At 32.4% G+C, this 24,906-nt stretch overlaps 1 protein-coding gene across 1 annotated transcript in view; it reads left to right on the forward strand.

Moving 5' to 3' along the window:
• Positions 1-1,393: 1,393 nt before the first annotated feature.
• The window catches only part of LOC106710492 (rho GTPase-activating protein conundrum), a 64,637-nt gene continuing 41,124 nt past the window's right edge, over positions 1,394-24,906 (forward strand). Inside the window, exons 1-2 of the mRNA XM_045680689.1 lie at positions 1,394-1,492; positions 22,964-23,111. Coding sequence (XP_045536645.1) covers positions 1,400-1,492; positions 22,964-23,111 — 241 coding nt within the window. The 5' untranslated portion in view covers positions 1,394-1,399. The remainder of the gene's footprint in view (positions 1,493-22,963; positions 23,112-24,906) is intronic.

Below are 24,906 nucleotides of genomic sequence, written 5' to 3' on the forward strand. Positions count from 1 at the left end.
TCTGGCTTATTTAAAGTACTTTATTAAAATGGCATGAAATTTCTTGCAATGTGACGATTAAAAAAAATATAGGATATAGACGGAAAGATAGGACATTTCACTATTTATTTATTTATAATACAATGTTAACCTTGGAAATAGAACTACGTCCCACAAAACTATTTAAAATAATTTGACTGTAGGATCAAAAATTTTTTTTAAATTTGAATTAATAAAAAATAAAAGTAAATAAGTTAAGTTTACTAGTAATTAATGTAATAAAAAAATGAGAATCATTAATAGAAAACATTATAGGGGTCAATTGGTCAGTGTAACATTTAAAAAAATAGACTAGACTGCTTCCCATATTATCCTAAATGCACAGAGTAATAACGCACAGAGACTTCAGTGTTTAATATTTTCAGTTCAGAATGAAAAATATAACAATATGTTTCTGAAAGAGTGATTCGACAGTGGAAACCCACGGTAACACGGTAACTGTAAATAGATAAAGTAGGATTAGGATGTCTATCACATCGTTTGACACAATAAATTCGGGCAGGAGGTCGCCGGCCTCAACTAGTAAGTGTTTTGTTCTCAGTTCACCTTGACTTTATTATTGATTTATTTTTATCCATATCAGATATTTTGAGCCTGAAAGTGTCATTAAAAAGTGTCATAATCATGGAATTCGTTTAGAAAAGTAATAGATAAGTTTTGAAAAGTTTCAGTAATTCGGAAAAATATATTTATCTCTGTACGAGTGTAGTCTGTGTACGCACAGAGCACGCGCGCGCTTTCACAACACTTTCTCGACGTTAACATTCGGCTCAGAGACATTTTTATGCACCAACAGCGCCGCGTCGCGCGCCATGGTGAACCATTAACCAAGCAAAAAAATGACAAACACATATTAAAAAAATATCCCTAAGTACTACATGCTTTGATCAAGTAACAGGACAATCTGATCTTTGAGAAATAACGAAATACGATAGAGTGTGGTTCTACAAATTAGAAACATTTTTATCTGCATGCTTCCGTAAACAGAGTGAACTTAATCGACTGCAGTTATCTTTCAACTCGTGTCTGCCCCCAGCGGCGCTCACAAGTGTGTCACTTCCGATAGACCTTCCGATAGACCTCCATACTACGTGTGATAATCATCGTTGATGCATGATTACATAAATTTGTATAACTTTATCACACACTAGTTAGTTTTCCGCGCTAGACAAGTTTGTTACGAGGCCATTTTCAGAGGACATATTACCAATGCGTTTGAGACTTATTAGATTGTATGAGACTTAATCACCAAAAAATGATTTTCAGTTTTTTGGTTTGTTAATCTATTTCGACAGTGGACACCCACGGTACAGTTTTAGAAACATTGACATTAATACTGTTGTTATAGGGCAGCTACAAGATGTTGGGGCTCGACGGCGGCGGCGGAAGGGCGCGACCTGCTCTGCGCAGGTCCAGTAGCCTTATATCCTGGCGCTCGCTCAACACCGATTGTGTAAGTATCCATTATTCATACTCAATGTTGAGTCGTCTTCAAGGAATCATACTAGGATATATATATATATATATCATATATATATCCTAGTATATATATATGATATATATATCATATCCTTACAACGCTTGGAAGGATTTTATTGTATGCCTTAACTTAGTTTACTAAAGTATTATCAATTTTATCATTGTCTTTAAAAAAAGGGGCAACAATATGTATTAATACAATACTGTAGTTCAAGCTAATGTTAAGGTAGGCTTCCACTGTAAGTTATTGCTATAAATAAAACATATCATTAGAGTTCAAGTTTATCTGTTATAGCGTGATGCGTTATTGATTTAAATCGTTTAATTTTAATACTATGTTATTTATGATTAATTTAAGAAAACATTGAATAATATCTCGTAATAACCAGCGTATATTATGTACGTAACTAATGTCTTGCGCAGGCGCACGCTACTCGTGACCCGAGAGCACTTGACCGTTGCCCGCTGCCGCAGGTCAAGGCCACGGGGTTCAAGTAACAATGGTCGTCAATTTGTTCCACTTAACGACTATAAATTAAGAACCAGTAGCTTATTGTTGTTGTGTTTTGAAAGGCTCAAAGGAAGCGGGGTACCAGATTTTTTTGTTTTTCCGAATTATTTACCATTTAACTATTGTTTATTCAATTTATCGATCAATTTATACGAAAAACAATAGATTTTCGAGTGTTTTTTTGGCTCTACAAGCATGAAATTAAAAAAAATATAATTAGACTTTATATTAATTAAGCTAGACGTGTAAATTATATCACTTACTAGTTATGTCATGATTTCTAGATGTCTATCTTATCTAGAGAAAATCCTAATTAATTAAAAAATAGCTTGACGTGCGTGAAGTGAGACTGGAGAAGGGGGGCGGGGCAGTGGGGCGGGGGCATGACGTATAATTGATCATAAAAGTCTGGTCAGAAAGCGTTGCTGTGCGATGTGATCTGTAATATATCGCATCGTCTAACGCGTGACGAAATGACAGACAGACTGACAGACAGACAGACATTGTTATATCAGTCCGCCACGCCCGACGTTTATATATAGATAGTGAAGAAAGTTGACAGCTAAAATGCACCGGTCTACAACTGTGTTTTACTATAATGGCGTACCAATATGATAGTAACAGGTGTAACAATTGGAAAACATGTCTTTAAATTTCTTCAGCCACTTGCCTCCATGTTATTAATCTATAGTTAAAATACTAATATTATAAAGAGAAAAGATACGATTGTTTGTTTATTTGCATTGAATAGGCTCCGAAACAACTGAATCGATTCGAAAAATCTTTCACTGTTGGTTAGCTACACTATCCTATAGGCTATATTTATTACTTGATAGTTTTTAAAATTCCGCACAGACGAAGTCGCGGGTAACTACTAGTATGATAAAATTTTTACTTTTTATTTTAATAACGTTTTTCGTATCGTCTTGTATGGCCTCTCTGTTTAGATGGTTAAATATGTAAGCATTTTTTCCCTAGACATAATTATCTTTCTTTTAGTTTGGAGGCTCTTTCTGAATCTAGTTACTTTATGAAATTCAAAATCGATAGCATAACTCTAGTTCACTCTGCTCAACTGGAGATGTGTCTGGTTTAATGACAAAGTTTTGCCACAATAAATTAACGTGATAAAAAAATCACAACTTTACCGCAAGTTAACATATCTGTCAAAAAAGTCACGTTGTTGACAGTGCACGTAAATATCAACGTATATTCTGGTAAGCGAATTTGTATTGTTTGGTGATTGTTTTGATTTAATGGTGTTACAAGAATTGTTGCTTTACAAACATGTTAAGTGACAAAACGCTGGTCTGCGACGTTGTTGCGGTTTCTTTAAGTAGCTAACAATAGTCTTTGTATCCATATGTCCCTTTGACGTCAATAATACTGTTAGAAATTACTTATGCTCAACTTACGATATCGCTTTTTACTTTCCTGTATTTCATAGTTGTTACAAATTCAATAAGGTCTTTGTTTTCTTCGGTAATTGTGTCGTTCCGGTCATTGGACAGTAGACGGACGCATTACTAGCCTCGCCTCCCGGATGTGATTGTTTGTCCACAAGGGGGCGTTAAGTTCAAATAAGGTTGATTTACCTATAATTAGCCTTAAAGGAAATAACTGTTATTATAACAACTTTTGGTGGAACTTATTTTAATTTGAAAAGACTATAATTTAAGCGTAGTACATACTTAGTAACGCGCCAATAGCTTAATGATTAAGGGTACGGATTATAGATCTAGCGGCTTAGGGTTTTGGTCTCGACATTCGACTGTTATCGTGAACCTCTAGCAGAAGCTGCGAGCTTACCTTATTTAATAGTTAAATAAACATCAGTAATTTAACTAAAATCTGCCTTTAAAATTATATTGAAAGATAAAAAAAAAACAACTTTGGATGGTAGGAGTGTAGTCAGGGCAAGGACTCTTCATTTCTCAGAAGCAATTTATCTTACAGACGAGTTGAACGACTTGTGTTGGTGCAAAAAGCGGGCGAGACGTCCCGCGTTCAAAGGCGGCCGATACTTGCGCTGTAATCAAATTTATTCCAACGCAATGCCAACAGATTGCACAAGTAAAAAAATACAATTTCCACTAGGTAGCCGTGCCACTCTGACCGCGTCTTTTGTATGGAGCGCCGTGCCTTAATTCCAGTGCGAATGTAAAAGCCGCGCGCGTTTCTTTCGCGCTGTTAGCCGTTAAGTGGAAATAGGAACTAACAGTGAGATAATTAGGTGTGGTAGTGTGGTACTTTATTTAAAGTTTCGAGCAAAGTACTTACAAATAAAATCTTTTTGTAATATTTTGTGAACACTTAATTTATTTTAAAATGAAATGAATTATTATGTTTAAAATTAATCAACAATGGTAGAAAGAAATTTTTAGTTAATGCATCAAGTAAATAACTTAGCGATAACTTATTATATGTGGCTTGAATTTATGTTAAAACGAAGAATAATGATAACATTTGTCCTTTACGAAAAGGATACAGAACTATAGAAAAGAAGCGGCCAAGTGCGAGTCAGACTTACGCATCAAGCGTTCCGTACAAAACTGTCGGTAAACTAGTAAAATTTACGGTTTTCGAAATTTTTCTTTCATCTGTACTATGACACGTTGCTTTGTACCAAATTTTAAGATTCTGAGTTCACGGGAAGTACCCTGCAGGTTTGATTTCTTTGCGAGTGTCGAAAATTTGCTTAAATTTTCGGCATAAACGGCTGTATTTTTAGATTGCGTTGGCTTAGAAGTTTGATTTTTTCACAGTTTCGAGGGACAGTAGATCTGAGTATTTGATGTTAAGTCCAGCTTGATAGATCCACGCGTTTCTGAGAAAAAAGGATCCTGACAGACAGACAGACGAACGGACAACAAAGTGATTCTATAAGGGTTTCGTTTTTTTCTTTCGAGGTACGGAAATTAGATTACCTATATTAAGATTGATGATTGTCTGAGAAAAGTCTTTTATAATTACTACATGCAGTTAATTTGATTAAATATAATTTTACCTAAGCAAAATAAGTGCATGTAAATATAATAAAGCAATAATTGTTATCACCTTTATTTGCGTGAGGAAAATTTTCCTCTGAAATTACGACGCATCTTGTCACTTATGCTGTAAAATTGAAGATGTCGTACTTTAAAATAGTAGAGTGTAACAATATAATGTACCAATATTCCAATATCTGTATCTCACTGACGTTAATATCTTATCTTTTTAACATAATCTGTGATGTGACGATGAAATGCAATTTAACGATGATCTAACACGTTTACTCATCATTCATCTCGAATTGTATACCTACTTCAAAACAAAATCAAGCATAATGTCACTGCCTCACTCAGTGTGAGACTCAGTTCATCAAGGAAATCCCTAAGTGTAGAATAAGTATAAAATTTTACATTACGGGACTTTAAGAAACAAGATGATTTTTGGTAGGTTGTTAATATAAAGCTAAAGATAGAGTTAGGGCACATTTTCATTACTAGATCTAAATCGTTAGGTATATGTGGGGAGTTCCCTCGTACGGACAAAGATGTTAAGCAAGTGTCGTGCGGGGACTCAGTTGACGAGAATATTCCGCGGTAAGAAAAAGTAAGGACTATCGCAAAACGCATGTTGATGCTAACGACTGTTGAAACAGCGCCCTTAAATCTTTCGCAGGTTTAACATGTTGTTATCCTTTACATCTAATATATAAAATTCTCGTGTCGCAGTTTTCGTTCCCGTACTCCTCCGAAACGGCTTGACCGATTCTCATGAAATTTTGTGAGCATATTCAGTAGGTCTGAGAAACGGCCAACATCTATTTTTCATAACCCCCCCCCCCATTTTTTAAGTGCGCGCGGACGGAGTCGCGGGCGACAGCTAGTTCTTATTATAAAACTTGAGACAACAATACATTTTTCGCACATGTGCTCCGACAGCGAAAACTCACAGGTAAGGATAAACAAGTTAATCCAATCGGTTTATGATCGATCCGATAAAATTATGTAAGAAAAGATTACGCACGATTATGACATATATCAAATTATGACACTTGTTATGTCATCAGTCATATTTATTTTGCAGGAAGAAACGTGGGTTACGTGGCTGGGGAAGCTTGATTGAATATTAGATAATATTAATGATAGCTAAATTAGTTTTTACTTATACCAGTGGGTTGGCACTGGTAACATATCTGTATCAAGACACAATAATCACTCTGATTCATGAAAAAAGAGAGATAGAAGAGAAAAGAGATTACAATATATTTTTGTTCATTAATCTGTATGCAACTACTTCGATAGTGGAAACCTTAACCGTTTGAGAAACTATGTAATTTTTCGCCAAAATAGCGAAATTATCACTGCCCTAATATATCAAAGTAAACTACTACTGGGAATTTCGTTCAAAATTGTATGATGATATGAGATTAACTATAATCTTACTAATATTATAATTGGGAAAGTTTAGATACATAGATGGATGGATGTTTGTTTGAAGGTATCTCCGGAACGACTTAACAGATCTTGATGAAATTTGGCACAGATGTAGAATATAGTCTGGAAGAATACATAGGCTACTTATTATGTTTTTTTTAATTTAATTCGGACGGAGGCGACAGCTAGTCTGTTATGATAAATTGTGATGAGATATAAAATACCTACTTGCTAATTCTTTCAGATTGATTGTCCGGATTGTTTGAAAATTATATTTTAAAATATTATAAAAATGATCGTGTCACTGTCTTCCGTATGTCTTGAATACATTGTACTCCATATTATCATTATATTAATGTTTTGATTCGAATAACATTATATTACACTAGTCTCTGCTTGATTACGACTGTCTATATCTGAGAGATGCGAAACCGACATTTATTGACTTTTTTTTTTAAATCAATCCAAGTAAATTAGATACTAAGATAGTTAATAAAAGAAATCTTAATTCTATTGAGCCTTTATCTCTCGGTATCTCAGTTTTTCCTTTTATATCTGTTGGTAATGTAGAAAACAGTAATAATATTTATTCTATTGTTTGTAGATGCGCTTACGTTAAACTTAGGTATATGGAATGTTAATTTTAAATAAAATTTCAAAATAATAATAAAAAATCTTAGTCTAAAGTTATTGTATACAATTTTTCTTTACTTTCTTCTCATTTAATATTAAATACAGTGTAATATTAATCACGTATGAATCATTATTTATACAATTGTTGGACCAATTCAATATGTCTCTCTGTTTCGTAATAAACGTTCTACGTTTTAGTTTCTAAATATATACATATGTATTTTATATATATTATATTTTGTTTATAAGTATACATTTATTATTATACATTTTTATTCGTTGCGTCATCGGCAAAAGTGTATATTTAATATTAATTGCAAAATCGATTACACAAAATATCAATTAGAACTAATTTTGTATTCGATTACAAATTCAGTAATTACGTTACGCTCCCTTTTATTGGTGCTAGTGTACTTAACACAAGTTTGAATTTTTCTTTTAAAATTATAAACACATACAGTGATTTTTTGCAACGGATTTTTTTTTATTTTCGATGAAATTTAAATGGTGTTTTAAATTAAAAAGGAAATAAAAAGAGGTTACAAATCGGTTACGTTCGTAACATTGTAATGCTCGTGGGATTCGAAATGCACCTGAAGAAGAAAGAGGTGTCAGGTTGATTGCGTGAGGTCGACACAAATAAAAGGCTTATTGGCTGCGTCAGGCCTGCGCCCGCGCAGCCTGCCTGAGAGAGAGGCACAATGCCTCGCAACTATTGACACCATCATTTCTCAAATATGTGAGATATTTCTTACTTCTGCAACATTTTGTAACAGTCTCTAAGGAACCATTAAATACCCTTAGTGCAGAACTAATTAACGCAACAAATAATTTTAGGTTTAGATATTGCTGCCACTCTGATATTTTGTCATTTGTAATTTTGTTAACTTTGCATTGCTGTTGCTTTGAGTTTTCCCTGCGAAAACACATCTTAATTAAATTTTGTGTATATCAGTGTGTTTGAGAGTAGTAAATTATTGTCACCCTATTCAAGACTCTACACGATTCACAATTCAATTTCGATACCCGCCACGCCAGCCAGTGTCGCGCCGACCGTTGACGTCGTCGCATGTCGGGCGTTGATGTTGCTAGCACCAAAACTTTACGAGATTCGAGTGATTTGATCAAAAAACAAATATTGCTGTTCCCTAATTTTTTATAAACGGATTAAAGTGTTGTGAAACAGTGGTCGGTTTGTATCAAAACATATTTCGTCTGGACGAAAGACCGCAATAAACTCGTGTTTCGAATGTTAGCCGGTATATAGTTTGGTAAAAGTGAGTGTGTGTGGACGCCGATGGTTAAATTAGTACTTTACTAGGGTTTTTTTGTTTTGTGGACTAAGGCCTAAGTGGGCATCGAGATCACAGATGTTGAAGTTGGTAAGTCTGATTGAATGTTGACCTGTGACTGCGCACCCGCATAAACACTACAACCGGATTTTTAATCGGTTAGTCGATTGTATTCTGTACTGTTCATTCATAAATTACGCTTCGGTTTATTGGAATTTTTACGTCCGTTTTGTTTCTTGTTTGAATTTCAAATTGATGGCAACACTGATTGCAGTTTCATTGATATGTTCTCCACGTATCTGATTATGATAAGATAATTACAATTCAACCGTATCATAATGTGTAAATTTAAAAAGTTGATAATAATTAAAGTTTGTGGAAGTACATTATCTTGTATATAACTAGTGACGTCATAGCCTTGTAAGTTGTTAGAAATAATGTTTTCCGTGGGTTTCCACTAAATACACAAACGTACAGTGTCTGTTTTTATACTTAGGGTACGTTATAGACGTACAGCTCTGTGTTTCCTACATGACAACGTAGGATATTCTTCTTGTTAAATTAGGCTCAATGACATTTGTCTACTGCCTATCTTAAAAGTGTAACACGGTCGTGAGAGCACGTTTATTTCTATTGCCATATCGTTTACGTAATTTGATAGTAGACTCTTTTCGTTTGACTAGTTTAAGTAATTAAAGTATGAAATATAATGAACCAATGCTTTGCGACGTTCGTTGTAAACACGTAAACTTATAACATACATAGATAATAATTATGACAATGTTTATAGGTTAATATTTTGTAAATACATTCATGTTTTTGTAAGCAATGGTTCAGTTTGTATGAAGAATCATGTAAATTTTTGTTTATGTCGCAAGTTCTAATGTTTGTAGAGTTTACTTTTCGTCGTATAAACATGCTAAATAATATTGAAGTAAATATGTTAAATTTCAAAAAGTTAGATCTTACTTTTTCTAAGGTAAACGACCGTGACCCAGAGGCGGACGTTTTCACTTTTTATAAACGACTAACAGTTTCCCTCGACTTTATAGTGACTGAAGTGAAGATTACGAAATTATTTATTTCTTTTTTTGGATATTTTATGTATCTTTATTCGATGATATTAAACCTGAGTGTCAACTGAGAGGCACTTCTAAAAGACAACTATGATAACTCATGTTAACACATTAACGTTAACTACAAGCGAACGTATTGGTGTTGAAATTTTCTTTTCATCATTAAATTAAAGGCCGGCAACGTATCTGCGATTCCTCTGGTATTGCGGATGTCCATGGGCGTTGATGAACACCTTGGTGTTCCCGCTGCTCGTTTGTCCCCTTCTCTTATATAAAAAAAGTTATAGGTAACAAGTGACCAATAAAATTGAGAGACTTGTATAATAATAACAATATTATTGTTATTATTTTAAATAATATTTATTTATTTCAAGTTGATTTTGTGTTTCTAAATGTATTTCGTTGCTTTTAACGTGGTATATTTGAAAGTTTATCAGTTGCGTGAGAAAATACGTAAAAGTCAGTGCTCTCACTCGTATTTAGTTATAGCAGCATCACAGCATCACAGATTACAGAATATTAATGGGCGAGTAAAAGTAATTCATCGACTGTAAATGTTGCGTTCGTTGCGTTGTCAATTATTCGTGCATCATTCGGGATTTCGCGTTCGAGATATGTATTTCGTGCGATATTTATTATTTCACTCTTTGTAACATTATCGATTTCGATTTATAGTGAATTGCGTAATTATAAGTGTTTTTTTTTTTATTTCTTTTTGCGCATTTATATCGTGCAATTACGGCATTGATAATCAACCGGTTTTTTAACACGTTAAAAATGTGTTAAGCTAAACCTAATGTTTTGTGAATTTTGACTTTAAAGTTACGGGATCAACTATTGTAATAAACTATAAGCGTAAGTCTTAGTTGGAATGTGAGATTTAAATGAACAATTGTTTGATTTGTTTTACATTATTATTATTATAAAAAAAAACAGTTTTTCATCACAACCATCTCTTCCAATTTAAAATAATCTCGTCTCAATTTTAAATTATAGTTTTATTCAAGTATCAAAGAGCTTATCTCCAGTATTGCAGGATTCGTAATTTATTGAGGATCACTTTAAGCTTTGCGATTATCTTAGTAACTTAAAAGCTTTTTAAACTGTTATCAAAATGATCCTTTCAGCTTTGGTCGATCGATCTTCAAAACAATATAATATTAATAAAAAAAAAAACTAAATAAATTATGATGAGGCTTTAATAGATGTTTAAAATAAAAAGCATCATTTTGTAAACGATAGTCATTTGTTCTCTATATAATAACAGTGTCTGTAGCAAGAAAAATATTAAAAATATTTATTTAATGTGCAAAAACTAATCGTTTGGCCTTTCTGTCCAGAAGCGTAATGCAAACGCTAAAACCATTACCCGCTTTTTAAACGTAATGATAATGGCAACTCTTAACATTCAGCCACCGGCCACGTTCATTCGCAATTACGAAAAATTGTTTTTAATGTTTTTATAATCTGTGGAGCACGGCGCGTTTTGACATGCGCAGGTGCCCCATGTCATTATGCCCTCTGCCTGAACTTTGCAGTACGTTGTTTTAAAAAAAGTCTTCGTAGAATTTTGATCTGATGAGGTGCTGCGTTTTCCTTAATGCCTGCTTTACGTTATGCCAGTACGATAAAACCTGACTGTATTAGTTCACTGGCCAATTGGTGTTTACATTGTGCCAGTTGTGTACTGCGCTGGTTTTGGAGCGCTACTGTCTTACTGTACTGGTTTAATGTAAACAAGGCATAAGTTGATATTGCGCAGTCAACCCTTGGAATGGAATAAGGCATGCGTTAGATTTATTTTGTCTGATTTAATAAAAGTCTGAGATTACAGCCTTATAAAGGTAAAACTGTTTAGATAGATTTGTTCTAATTTCTCATTTCCATTGAATTCGAATGTACGTTTGTTCTGATTGGGAGTGAGTCGCGTGTCCGGACCGGACAGTGGCAGTGGCAAATGGGATTGCCGCGCCGGACATGTCCCGGACAGACCTTTCTCTTGTCACTGATGCACGCTGCTGTTGCATAATCATGTATCGTGTACTTACTTTTTAAGTTTCCTATTTACATATGACGTCTTTAATTTTTTAATTAATCTTAAATCGGATTTTCATGATTGTGACAAACACCTTTTTTCTTTTAACTGGCATACCATTTTTAATTTCGTTCTTTAACAAAAGGATGGGACCTTTTGTTAAAGTTTATCGTATCTCGTTACCATTAGCAGTTCACAGTTGAATTTAATTTAAATTTCAAATTGACACATCTGCGACATAAATAAACTGATAAGAACTTTTTTCAGTGCATTCAACTTGTGTTGAAAACGTATAAAAATGTTTTATGTTAAAGTAACATTATTTTTTTCTGATCTATGTTAAAGATTAAAAAAATTGTGAAGTTATTGAGAAGTTATATTAATAAACAGAAAAAGACATGAAAACTATAATTAACACGTTATCAAAACCCTAAACCTTATTATAGACAACTTATTGTTGGTTACTGAGACCAACATAACTGTATAGAATGACGGTATGTTTCATAAAGGAGTTTTGGTATCAGAAATCAACTATTAATTTGATCCAAGGTCTCCGGAAGCAATTCAATATTATTTTTATTGTGTCAGGGATAACACTATAGGTTAGAAAAAACAGCCATTAAATTCAATCATATATTAATAAAAACATACTGCATAGATTAAACAAATTATGTTTCCAAAACCAATTCATATAAATGCCATGTAATTTAAAAAAAATATGTGACGTATTAAAGTAATGTTAATCTTAAATTAACGATGTTTTTATTAAAACAATTTTAGTTATGTTCGTTAGAGTTATTGATTGTGTAAAATAATATAAATATTAAAACAAACCGGTACGAGGAAGTTATAATTGGGGTTTTACCCAAAATAACATAAGCTAAGTATGAATAAAACTAAGTCTATATTTATTACTTATGGACGTCGTTACAACTTTATTTGGTAAACCAATATATCGTTCTGTATTTGAATACCCGTTCGGCATAAAAGTCAGAAAGATGACATAATGTTGTCTGAAACATGTTGACTTTTAGAGCTCAGAAAAATGTTGTCTTTTCGATAACTTTTTGTCGATGTCATTTTAAAGCAATCTCAATGATAACTAAATGATGACTTTTCGAGATCATATTTTTTTGTTAATAAAACTTTAAAAAAATTTCAGATTTATTGAATTTCCTTAATAATCATTTTTAAAAAACAATTCTAGTTACTTTTTCAAAAATAAATTTGGTGTTCAATTCAAAAATAATTCGAAATTGAAATATACGAAAAATTGAATTGTTAGTACTTTTCGCGACAACAGCGGCCATTTTGTTCTATACGGACCTCTCACTCATCCATTAAAGAGTGATTGTTGACAAGCGTGAATTGCATCGTAATTCGTTCGGCATTGCTAAGTGGTTTTATTCAATTATTACAACATAAACGTAATATTTTTGACTTAACATACTGGTTGAAACTATAATTAATAGTATTTGTGATTCTTATTATTCAGTTAGTTATATAGAATTTAATTGCCGAACAAATAAACTTGTAAGTATGAATATAGGTTATAAACACATTTTTTTATATTTTATAACTAATTAAATTATTTAAAATTGTTGTAAGACGATGCTCGTCGCTATTTTAATTAAATGCAGTTTAAATATTTTACTTTTTAAAATATTTCTAACTTTAAACATTTGTATACAATTTTGTTCATTTAATTCATACATTCATACATAATTAAAAAAAAAAACTTATCAGCATCGTCTTTGTAAAAGTGTCTGATAAAATTTAGAATGCGCTAAAATTTAATGAATATTTTCAATTTCTAATTTGATATTTTTTTAGGATTCAACACAAGATGTAAAAGTAAGAAACTAAAAGTAGAAAGAGGATAATATCGTCAAGTTCTTCTGATAATGAGGGTATGTAACAAATAAAGTTGTTCAATTATATATAATTATTTTGTTCCTTATTAATAAAACACTTTATTTTCAGATAGCGGAATAAAGCCGCGTTCACATTTGCCTGACGTGTCGTGTCGTGATGCGTCAGAAAGGTATCGGTCTCATACAATTAATATGGTTGCGTGCACACTTCTCTGACGCAGTGTGTCGTGATGGCTTGTGTCGTGTCGCGTCAGTGGCGATCCCGGTCCGCGTCAGTTGGGTGAGGTGCGGGGGACGGCGCAGCGACACGACACAGCTGGTCGGACTAGTGTGCACGCGCACGTGTCGTGTTGTGACGCGTCAGAAGGTATGGACGACGAGCTGATCGAGTACGTACGACAATATAAAGCGATTTATGATACAAAATGTAAACAATATAAGGATCAATCTATTAAAACTAAACTATCTTTTTGTATTTACTGGATGTATCCAATATCTTCTTCTCTTTTTTTGTTTTATTAGAAGTGTTGCCAGTGCCAATAACTGCATATCTTCTTCATAATCTGAATCCGAATCGGATGATTCATGAAAAAACATTGCGAATGTGTAAACTCTCCGAGAGCTATAACGGAACTGATTAAAAATGCGTCATAACGCGTCACATAGATGTGAACAGTAGCCATCACGACACAAAGCGTCACGACACGACACGTCAGGCAAATGTGAATGCGGCTTAAATAATATACCAATGCCACCTGCCACGTACGTGAGCCAAAAGGATCAGCAACCACCACCAACATTTAAAACTCCTATATCATTACTTGAGCCGTAAAAGTATTTATAATTTTAATAATAAGATTATTTATATTGGTATGTCATATCGTTATTATTCATTGTGTTATCAAATAAACAATAATTAAACCTATTTACCATGTCGATTTTAATTTTACACTAGCCTCTTAATTTTAACATAAAAACGTTAACTTTATGATATCTAGAAAATGTTATCTTTCTGATATCTTTTTAATGATCTCTAAAAGATGGCGCTAGATGGCTCATAAGAGAGCTTTATGTTATCTTTATGTTAACTTTATGTTGATTTTTTGGTTATCATTTCTGATATCAGATCTTGAATAATGTTAACATTAAGAGAACTTTATGCTATCTTCTTGCCGAACGGGTAGCAATTATATTAAACACTTTAATGGGAATTTATTATGTATGTATATTAAATAGTCAGAAACGTCTGGAAATATTGAATCGATTTTATGGACTTTTACACTATTATAAAATATACCAAACATTTTTTTGAACTCAAAAAGTCCAACAGTGTTATGAACTTACTAGTAATGATTATGAAAGTTAAACAATCTATGTAGTTTACATTATGACGATTATAAATAAAATTCAAGTATGTTAAGCTGCTTCCAAAAGTTTTATTTTTATATCTTACTAATATTATAAATGCGAATGTTTAGATGGATGGATGGATATTTGTTTGAAAGTATCTCCGGAACGACTCAACGAATCTTGATGAAATTTGGCACAGATGTAGAGCATAGACTAGAAAAACACATAGGCTACTACCTTATTTTTTGATTCCGCGCGGACGAAGCCTCGAACGACAGCTAGTATATTATAAAATGGCAAGCGGCCACCTAAATTCGCCAAAACAGTGAAACTACCGTTGATCAAGTATTTTAAAATTTTCTAGTGTTTACTTAATACATTTTACGTAATAATCTACTTGAATTATTTACTTGTTTTCCTGTAGCTTGAAGTTTTAGTTGTTAAATCAGCGAGTCCGGTTTGGTGAGTGGGTCATAGCGGCACAGCAGAAGAACGCTGTAAATTCTTCAGTTCCGTTACGCAGGCGGGCTTAGATCTGACCAGATAAAGATGATCGCACACATTTGTAAACATCTCGTTGCTATTTTACAAGTATACGAAAGATCTCTCGAATTAAAATTAATTTATTCTGACAAGAAATCATGTGTAGTCATCTTTATATTGAGTTACTAGCTGTCGCCCGCGACTCCGTCCGCGCGCAGTTAAAAAAAGTAAATGGGGGGGGGGGTTATGAAAAATAGATGTTGGCGGATTCTCAGACCTACTGAATATTCTCACAAAATTCATGAGAATCGGTCAAGCCGTTTCGGAGGAGTTCAAGTTCAAACCCCGTGACACGAGAATTTTATATATAAGATTATTGATTATGCATTTCGTATTGTTAGTAATGCTAGAAGGTACATAATTCTATCTGTAATAATACAGGGTGTCCAGAAAAGATGTGTACAATAGAAGATTAAAGATTCTTTGGCCAGAATTCATATTTTCAAAGTTATATGTTACAGTTTACTTTAATTTTCTCTTACTTTCAGCAGACGTATTAAAAAATGTTAAGACAAGAAGAAAACGTATTCCATAACCTGATCGTATCGAAAGATTGTTATTACCAATACAAAACGTGTCTGTGGTATCGCTTGTGGGTTTCCCATTTCTTAGAACCTGTGATTTATTGTTGCTATTGTGCGTAATCAATTGACTACCAAATAAAAATATACCTGTAATCAGTATGAATGAGGCATCAATCATAAAGTGGTCAATTTTTATCGTGTGGAGTGTTTTGAGATCGTATTATCTCCAACGCCACGTTACCGGATATATGTTGCGGAAAATTTGAATTCACGTGACTTTTCCTAGACAGAACAAAACACGATTTTACTTGTTATTGTTAAGTAATGTAGGAGTCAGAATGAGGATTAGAAGAACTGAAATGTAACAAGGCATCTATGCCTTTATTCATAACTAGCGGTCGCATACGACTTTGTCAATGCAGAATTAAAAAAAAAGCTTATAACATGCCTGCAGGCATCAGCTACCTTCCCGTCATAGTCTCGTTAAAATTTGTCTAGCCGTTCTGGAGATTACCGGGAATAAACGCGGCCTTGCGGACAGACATACACTCAGAAATTACATAGGAATTTTATTCTATTAACTTCTAGAATTTTAACTGTTTAATTTTTGACAATTTATATCTATAATTTAAAATGAAAAATGAAAGTAGGTAATTACTATGTCATTATATATTCGTATAGGCGCTGCGGATATGTTGAAGTGAGTTGCGTTTAATGATGTAATATTAATTATGTCTGTCTGTCCGTCTTTACATCGCGGTCTGTCATTTGGAGCGAGACAGCTTTTTGCTCTGCTCTTTGCTGTTAGCTTATGAAATAATTGCAACGTCTTTTGTTGTATTTTTTATTCTTTCGTACCTTAATTGTTTCTAATTTGCCTGTATTGTGTTTTCGTGAATATCGGATTTTCTTTATCGTTACAATTTCATTAAAATCGTTGTTGTTATTATAATACTAGCTTTCGCCCGCGACTCCGCGCAGAAAAAAATTATTAATAAGTAGCCTATGTGTTCTTTCAGACTATGTTCTACGTCTGTGCTAAATTTCATCAAGACCAATTGAGCCGTTCCGGAGATACCTTCAAACATTCATTCATTCAACCATCCATCCATCCACCGATCTAAGCTTTCGCATTTATAATATTAGTTAGATTATGTTAATTTTATATTGATCAACTATTACGAAAAAGTTTAATAATAAAATATTTAATAATTTAAACATATTGAATATTTTTTTAGTTTAGTAATTAGTTTTTTTAAACGTTGAATATTTTTTTAATACAACTTTTTTTTCTTTTATTAGTGCTCTAAGTAAAAGTTGTTAGTAATTATGTATAGTTAAATGCGAGTTGCCCTTTACTTTTTTATTAATTAACTAATAAAAAATAATCATATCTCTGTTTCTGAGAGTTTTCGAAACTCGTTAGTAACGAGATACCGCACGTTATATAAGACCTTTCTTTTTAATGTCGTTCACGTTAACTTTACTCTCATATTTAGTATAAGCATTAAAAAAAAAACTATCAATCATTGCAATAATGAAAATTATAAAAATAAACTAACCGTTGGTGTCCGAGACCAAAATCTATGTAAAAAAACATATCGTTATTCTTGTCATCTTTAACAAAACACAGCTGCAATATGTTGTAAACGGGTTTTTGGTCTCAGAAACCAACATTAAAATAATAATGTCCTTTTTCTTTTTTATATAATCACTTGTATCAAATTTAAAAATGCATAATAAAATATAATTTATTACGTAAAATGTTTATCATTATTTGATAATACGAATTAGATAATGCTGTAAAGTTTTAAAAATAAAGATGATATTTTTTATTTACATGATAGAATCTAGTTTTCATTCATTAACTTGTTTTTGACATTTTTCCCCATTATTTACTATGTGTCACTATATTGAGATTGAGTAATAACGGTATGATTATATTCTTCGGAAATCACAGAATAGGATCTTTTATTGCTTATGTTTTTAAAATGAAATGACTAATGTATTTCTAAAAAACTATGTTTTTTAAAATGAACGATGACGCGAAATTAATGTTATTTAAACGTAATAAAAACATCCTATTGATAATTTTATTATGGTCATGTATGAAGTGTGATGGTTCAATGGATTGCACGCGATTTGATCGAGATTTGATTTAGTACTTACTTCTTAATTTAAGTCTAAGGTATGAAATAATATGTATAAATTCAATAAAGATTTTAGTAGGTATATTTAACGAACTTAGTTGATATCTTATGAAGTCTTATTAGTATTATAAATGTAAATGTTTAGATGGATGGATGTTTGTTTGAAGGTATCTCTAGAACGGCTCCATGGATGTCGATAAAATTTGGTATAGATGTAGAACACAGTCTGGAAGAACACATAGACTACTAATTAAGTTTTTTTTTAATTCCGCTCGGACGGATTTGCGTGCGACAGCTACTTAACTATGAAAATTACGAAGTCGCTATAATTGCATATTTTCATACAGAAATACGTAAACTTAACAAAGAAAACAACAATAATTTTGCCTTTAATATTCTAATTAAGTACAGTAACTCGGTTTTGTAGAATGCAGTTAAAATGCTTGTGAATATCCTTTGTCAGGATACGTTAAACGAGTGTTCATTACAAGATCGGTTCATTGAGCCTTGGGTCGTGTTCGCGTTGCCGGCGGCTGATTCAGGCGACTAAGATGACATCATAAACCCACATATCTTTTAAATCCAGTAAACAGTAAGGTGTATACACACTGGACTTGTTTTAGTAATTAACACTGTAATCATTTTTTGTAATAAGTGTTACTGTCGTTTGTGTCGTCATCAGTCATTTTAGGACGAGAAATCTGTACTAAAGGTTAGTGTTTTAATTTTTATGAGTGGCATTAGTGACATAGTTAAATTTTAAATTAAAATACATAGTTCTATGTTCTGGTGTAGTAATACAAAACATTTTAGTACTTAATTAAAATATTACAGCTGTTAAAGTTGATACATCGTCCTTTTCGAAGATCAAGGCGAATCTCGAATGCCAGCTGGTTTTATAATGATTATTGTTTTGTTTTATTCGAACTTGTTGATAGAGTTACCGCTATATTTGGTTCCAAGGATAGTAGTTTTTATAAAATGATAGAACCTAATTTCATAATAAAGGTAATTGAACTATTAAAGGTTAGGAATGCACCTGTATATTGTAGCAGTCTATTGGAAGGCGTGGCTCAAACATCTGGTGAACTCCTTTTGCTACAAAAACTGTTTCTTTGCACCTGCACAATATCTTCTGAACATAATAAACGATCTCGATTTGTGTTTGTTTATCAATTTTAATCATTTTAGTTTACATTTAACCAATTAAAGGGTTACTTTAGGGGGGGATAACTTTAAAATAAATATTTATATACATTAATACAGTCGATGTAAGTTTTTCGTACATATTTCGTTAATTAGATTACGGTTGAAAAGTTATTATAGTGTGTAAGTGGCCTAAAATTCCTGAATATCCGGTGAACGGAATAAGTCATGAATAATGAAATTCTTTTGTTATTTTATTTATATAAAGTTACCGCAATAGGTAGAAATAAGAATATATAAATAAAGGAAATTATAAAGCATTTATTTACACATTTATAAGTCACAAATGCCAATAAGAAAGTGTATAATTTATTGCCGTGTTATTATAATGTAAAACAAAACATTATTGAATTTTACATTTCTTATTATTACATAAATGTAATAAAATTAAACACAATAATTAAAAATAGAAAACTGTAAATAAATTTATTTAAATCGATGAAAAATAGAATAACAAGTCGTTATTTTATTAATGTTAAACTAAATTAACATTCTAAAAAGATAATTTATCAATATATAGGTATATTTATTTATTAATATATTTATTGTTATCTATTTATAATTCAATGCAAAAATTATTAATTAGAAGGTTAAGTATTGTTATATTTAAATATAAATTGATTTAATACTACAGTATTAATGAACATTATGAAAATATCTTTTAATATTACTGATTTAATATTTCATTTGTTGCACATTGAAACTATGCAAATTTTAGATTCTTTAAAATAAACTTCCTCATATATCAAAGCGGTGAATTGTGATGCAATAGCCTAGCATTTTAAAGTCCCAGTTACATTTTGCTTTTTAGGATTTCGTTTAAAAATATATATAAAGGTTATTTATATAGTATAGTTACATTAAAAATACATTGTTGGGTTCTGCTAAGTAAAATATTAAGTTTCAATTGTACCTAATGTAGAAAGGGCGCAAAGTTACAATACATATCGAAGTATTTCTATGCGTTGCGAAGCTTGTCCAAGGGTGGTCTTTCCTTACTATAAGAAGATATAAAAGATGTCTGTTTATATTTTTTTCTTTAAAACCTAAAAAGAAATGTGATCGGATCATATACCTATGACGTAAACTCTACGTGTCATTTTGTTGAAATTTTTGTTTGAAGACGTTGAACTTGATTTCTCGTGTTTTAACAAAGGTTCTTTGTTTTTGAACACGTTTTTTTTTTATTGAATCTCATTACATTACGTCATTTGTATTGTTTAATAATTAATATTGTACCTTATTAATTTAAAATAATAAAAATGATTTATGACATCAAGAGCCCTGTTCTTAGACAAACAATAGGGAATAAAATCTATCACTATAAAGATTTAACTTTAAGATACATATATAAAAGGTTAAAATAAATAATTATATTAATTTCTCTTGTCATTATATAGCTTTTATCCGCGACTCCGTTAGCGCCGAAATAAAAAAAATAAAAACTTAATTAGTAGCCAATGTGTTCTTCCAGACTATGTTCTTCACCAGTTCCAAATTTCACCGAGAATTGAACGTTTCTGTAGATAACTTCCAACAAACATCCATTCATATATCCAAACTTTCGCATTCGTATAGTAGTGCCCTTTAGTGGACATAAAATGAAAAGTTTTATAATCATACAAAAGACAAAGAAGGTCCTTTTTATAATCTATATATTGTCAACGACGGAAACGGAACAGGACGTTGTCATAGTTATCGCGCCATGTTTGAACTGCGGACGAGAAACTTGTAACTAACCCATATATCTAAATGCGGCGTGAATTTACTTATGTTACGCTCGTCTCTGCGGGAAATCGATTCACAATGTTTCATTCGAGTATAAATTCAGAATTAACCGCTGTTTTTTTGCAATAAACAATACGTAAGATGTATTGTTCGATTTCTTTTAGTGTCGAACACTAGATCAAATAAAATTGCAACTCATATCTGAATCATAAGTAATAACTTTGAGGCATTAAATATCTTAACACTCTGACTTAAGGTTCTATTTTAAATGCTAGATTATCTTTATCGATTTTATACGTGAATATCCATTGGGTATTTTATTGAATACTAGCTGTCGCCTGCGTCTCCGTCCGCGCGCAGTTAAAAAAAATTTAATAGCGGTATGAATTTTTTCTCGCCTTTAAAACCTTCCCTAGATCTCCACGAACATTTCAAGACTAAGATAAGATAAATCCGTTCAGCCGTTCTCGAGTTTTAGTGAGACTAACGAACAGCAATTCATTTTTATATATGTATAGATAGATAGATTTTAAAATACGTCTAAATTAACTTCATGACTTTACCCGTTAGTAGGTTATTAGCATTACGTCTGCTATATTTGGTTTATTTTAAATTGTTTGCACCTGCAAGTGTTATATTAATAAGGGAGGAATTTCATGGCTACATTGTTAAGAACTTGCTATAAAACAAAACAAGGATCGCTGGTACTGAATAAATAATACGATATCTTATGTCTATTGGTTGTTAATATTTTTTATTCTATGAACATAATATTTAAATTCGTACAAACTCCTTTGACTTTGAACGTCTATATAAGTTTTTATTACTTTGAATTACTAGTTATAAGTAAATTGCACTAACTTGATAATTTAAAACTTACCTTATAACTTAAGAATAAGGTTTAAATTGTATTGATATGTTTTGTAATGGAATATTTCAAAGTGACGGCCTTGCCACTTGTATTTGCTAATGTTGCGGACGCAGCACGTGAGACGAAGTCGTTTGTAATCTTATTGTGTGAGATAAAAGATCGATGTATTACATGAATAGATATGGAACTTATCTATAGACGTTCTACTATGTACTACGTCAACCGTAGAAATGGTCAAAGAAAATGTAATACATACTATGAATTGATGTACTATTAAATACTAATGTTCTCGTGTACTTGGGTTAATTCAAATAATTTTCAGAAGAATACAGCTGTTAAAGGAGTAGACTAGATTAGATTGTCACACGACATTAATTTGTACTAACTTCAACTAGTTTCCCATCTGTTCTTAATTTCAGCAAAACTTCGAGTACATTAAAGTGACAGGCGTTTTTTTTATTTATTTATATATTTATTTAGATACACCAACAGGTAAATTATAACACATGCACAATAACTAATATAACAAAAGCAAATTAAAACGGAATAATAATTTATCCAAATTATAGGTGTACACATCATACAAGTATAATAAAGCAACAAAAGGAAACACCAAAACTTTATATAAACAAAATTAGTAAGATCTATGTGATAAAGCTAATTATGTTATAAAAAAGAGGAACAACTAAAATCAAATCATAACATCTCGAAGATATTTTTTAAACCTAGACAATTTGTTAGAGAAGATATCAATTTGAGACGCATCATTTATGGATTGTGCGATATTTGGACTACCATGATCTTGTTTAGGATCTTCTGTTACACAAGAATTATGCCATACATTGTATGTAGTCATTAATCTGTTAATTGGTGAATATAAGCCTAAGTTTGTTCGAGCTGCCTTAGTGAAAAACGGCTTATATTTTTTTATATCTAGGCTTATATTTTTTAAATTAATATTTGAAATACAGTTGTTATGTGATTCACAGTTGCGATTATTTCGTTATTTATTATACGCCTATGTTGTAATCCATTGTCCTCAGTGTTCAGGTTAGTGAATAAATATTTCGTAAAGGCGACGCATTCGACCCACTTGACTATTGTAAACGATTGTCTCATTCGATGCTTATCTACGTATGTTTAATTCAATTTTAAAGTAGTCAAAATTAAGCTAGGTCTTCTTTTACAACGTTAAATCCAAACAGTGGGTAAAGTCTGTGTTTGTTGGCAGGAATCGCCGGAGGTCCGAATGCCGGGCGGTGTGGAGCCCCGTGCGCCGGACCCCGCCGCACTCGCCGCCTACTGGGCCGAGTACGAGGACCTGTGTCGCCAGATCAGCACCGCGCACCACAATGATGATGACGATAATCATTACGAAGGTATGTAGCTAATTATGTGAAGATAAACAAGTATTGTTATTAATGCAATCGCCTCATCAAATAACTTCCCGGTGATTTTTAGTTGCGTATGTGATAGCTATAAACTACTCTTTTCTTATATGTAAAGGATGGGAAGAGGAAGTGGGTTTGACGGAGGAGGGGACGTTGCCTACCTTTTCTGTCGATTAAAGGTAGGCAACGCATCTGCAATTGCGGATGTCTGTGACCGCTTGCTCGTTGCCAACTTAATAAAAAAAACTAAAGCTAACAAATACAGGGGTCTAGGCTCCGAATATGAATTCGTCCCATTCGATGTCGAGAACCTTGGTCCGTGGGGTCCTAGCTCTAGAAGGCTTTTTAAGGAAACAGCAAAAAGGTTAGTCGACATCACAGGAGACCGAAGAGCTGGCAGCTACCTCGGACAAAGAATTAGTTTAGCCATTTAAAGGGGGAACGCTGCCAGTATCTTCGGAACCTTGCCTAAAGGGACACCTTTTAATGACATATTTTAGTTTTTATATTATATTTTTTAAGGTTTTTAGTTTTCAATCTTTCCCCAAATTTACTTTACTTTAGCTATAATATAAATAAAAACTATGTCGCATATTAGACCTTCAATAATCATATTAATCACCTAATTATAATACCATTCAAATATTCCAAATTGAAAACCAAAATCAATTGCTTCATTACCTATTGCTGTAATTACCAAATAAAAATGTGTAACATCGATTAATATATTACTTAAAATTAATTAAGGTCTACATGTGTAATAAGCAATTTAATAATACTAAATAGAAACACGAAGGTTATAACCGGAGGCGATAATTTTCAGTAAGCTAGAGATTACGAAACTTAAACCTCTTTTCCAGTAAACTTCAAGTCGCGTGCGATTGCTATGAACTATGTATTTCCACTATGCAGCAAAATTTCTCTCGATTATTAGTTTTGTGGAAAAGGAGATTTAACATCAATAAAACCACCTGTGCGAAGCGTTAACAAAAATTCTCGCTCCAATTGGCAAGTATTAAGAACCGCTTGAGAGTAATCTCTCGAGATATACGTTAATGTTATCCGGTTGGCTAACACCGGATTTTGTGTATGTTAAGGCCGAATACCATTCGCTCGTCTTTTATGAGTATTTGTGGACCATATACTCAAAATATTCAGTTAATTCACTCTAACATAAGTACGTGAGGATTACAGTTCCTACTGGAATTCTGCACACTTCTACCAAGTTCACTTTAAATTTATGAAACTGGATTCGTTTTAAATACATTGTTAGATTCAGAAGGGTTTAGAATACTTACTACTTACTTACTAGTTCACAATATAACCCTCCATATATATGCATGGATGGAATCCAATTAAATAAGAAAAAAGAAATTTCGAGATAACTTTTACTCGTCAGCGTGAGAGGCCTTCAAGGAACTGGTTTGAGGCCGTCCCCAGCACGGCAAGGCCGGCCCACCCAAATCTTACACCATCGCGTCGCCGCCACGCTATGTCAACTTTAACAACATTTATTATTTGACAAACAAACATATTTTCCTTATAGTGAAATAAGTTTTTTGCTAATCACTCTGTGGAAACAGAAATTTAAGTTCGGATGTTGCAAAACTGAGAAACTTCGCCCGAAATCAAAAATCCTTGTTAGCATATTGTGACTGCATTTTTCTTGCTTCACACTGAATTTGTGTTAGTCTCTTTACTATGAAATAAAAAAGACGACCATTAAACAAATCCAAATGGTTTTTTTTAATTATTTTAAATTAGTGAATACAACCTTCAAGTG

Source organism: Papilio machaon, chromosome 2, assembly GCF_912999745.1.
Source record: "Papilio machaon chromosome 2, ilPapMach1.1, whole genome shotgun sequence".
Lineage (NCBI taxonomy): Eukaryota > Metazoa > Arthropoda > Insecta > Lepidoptera > Papilionidae > Papilio > Papilio machaon.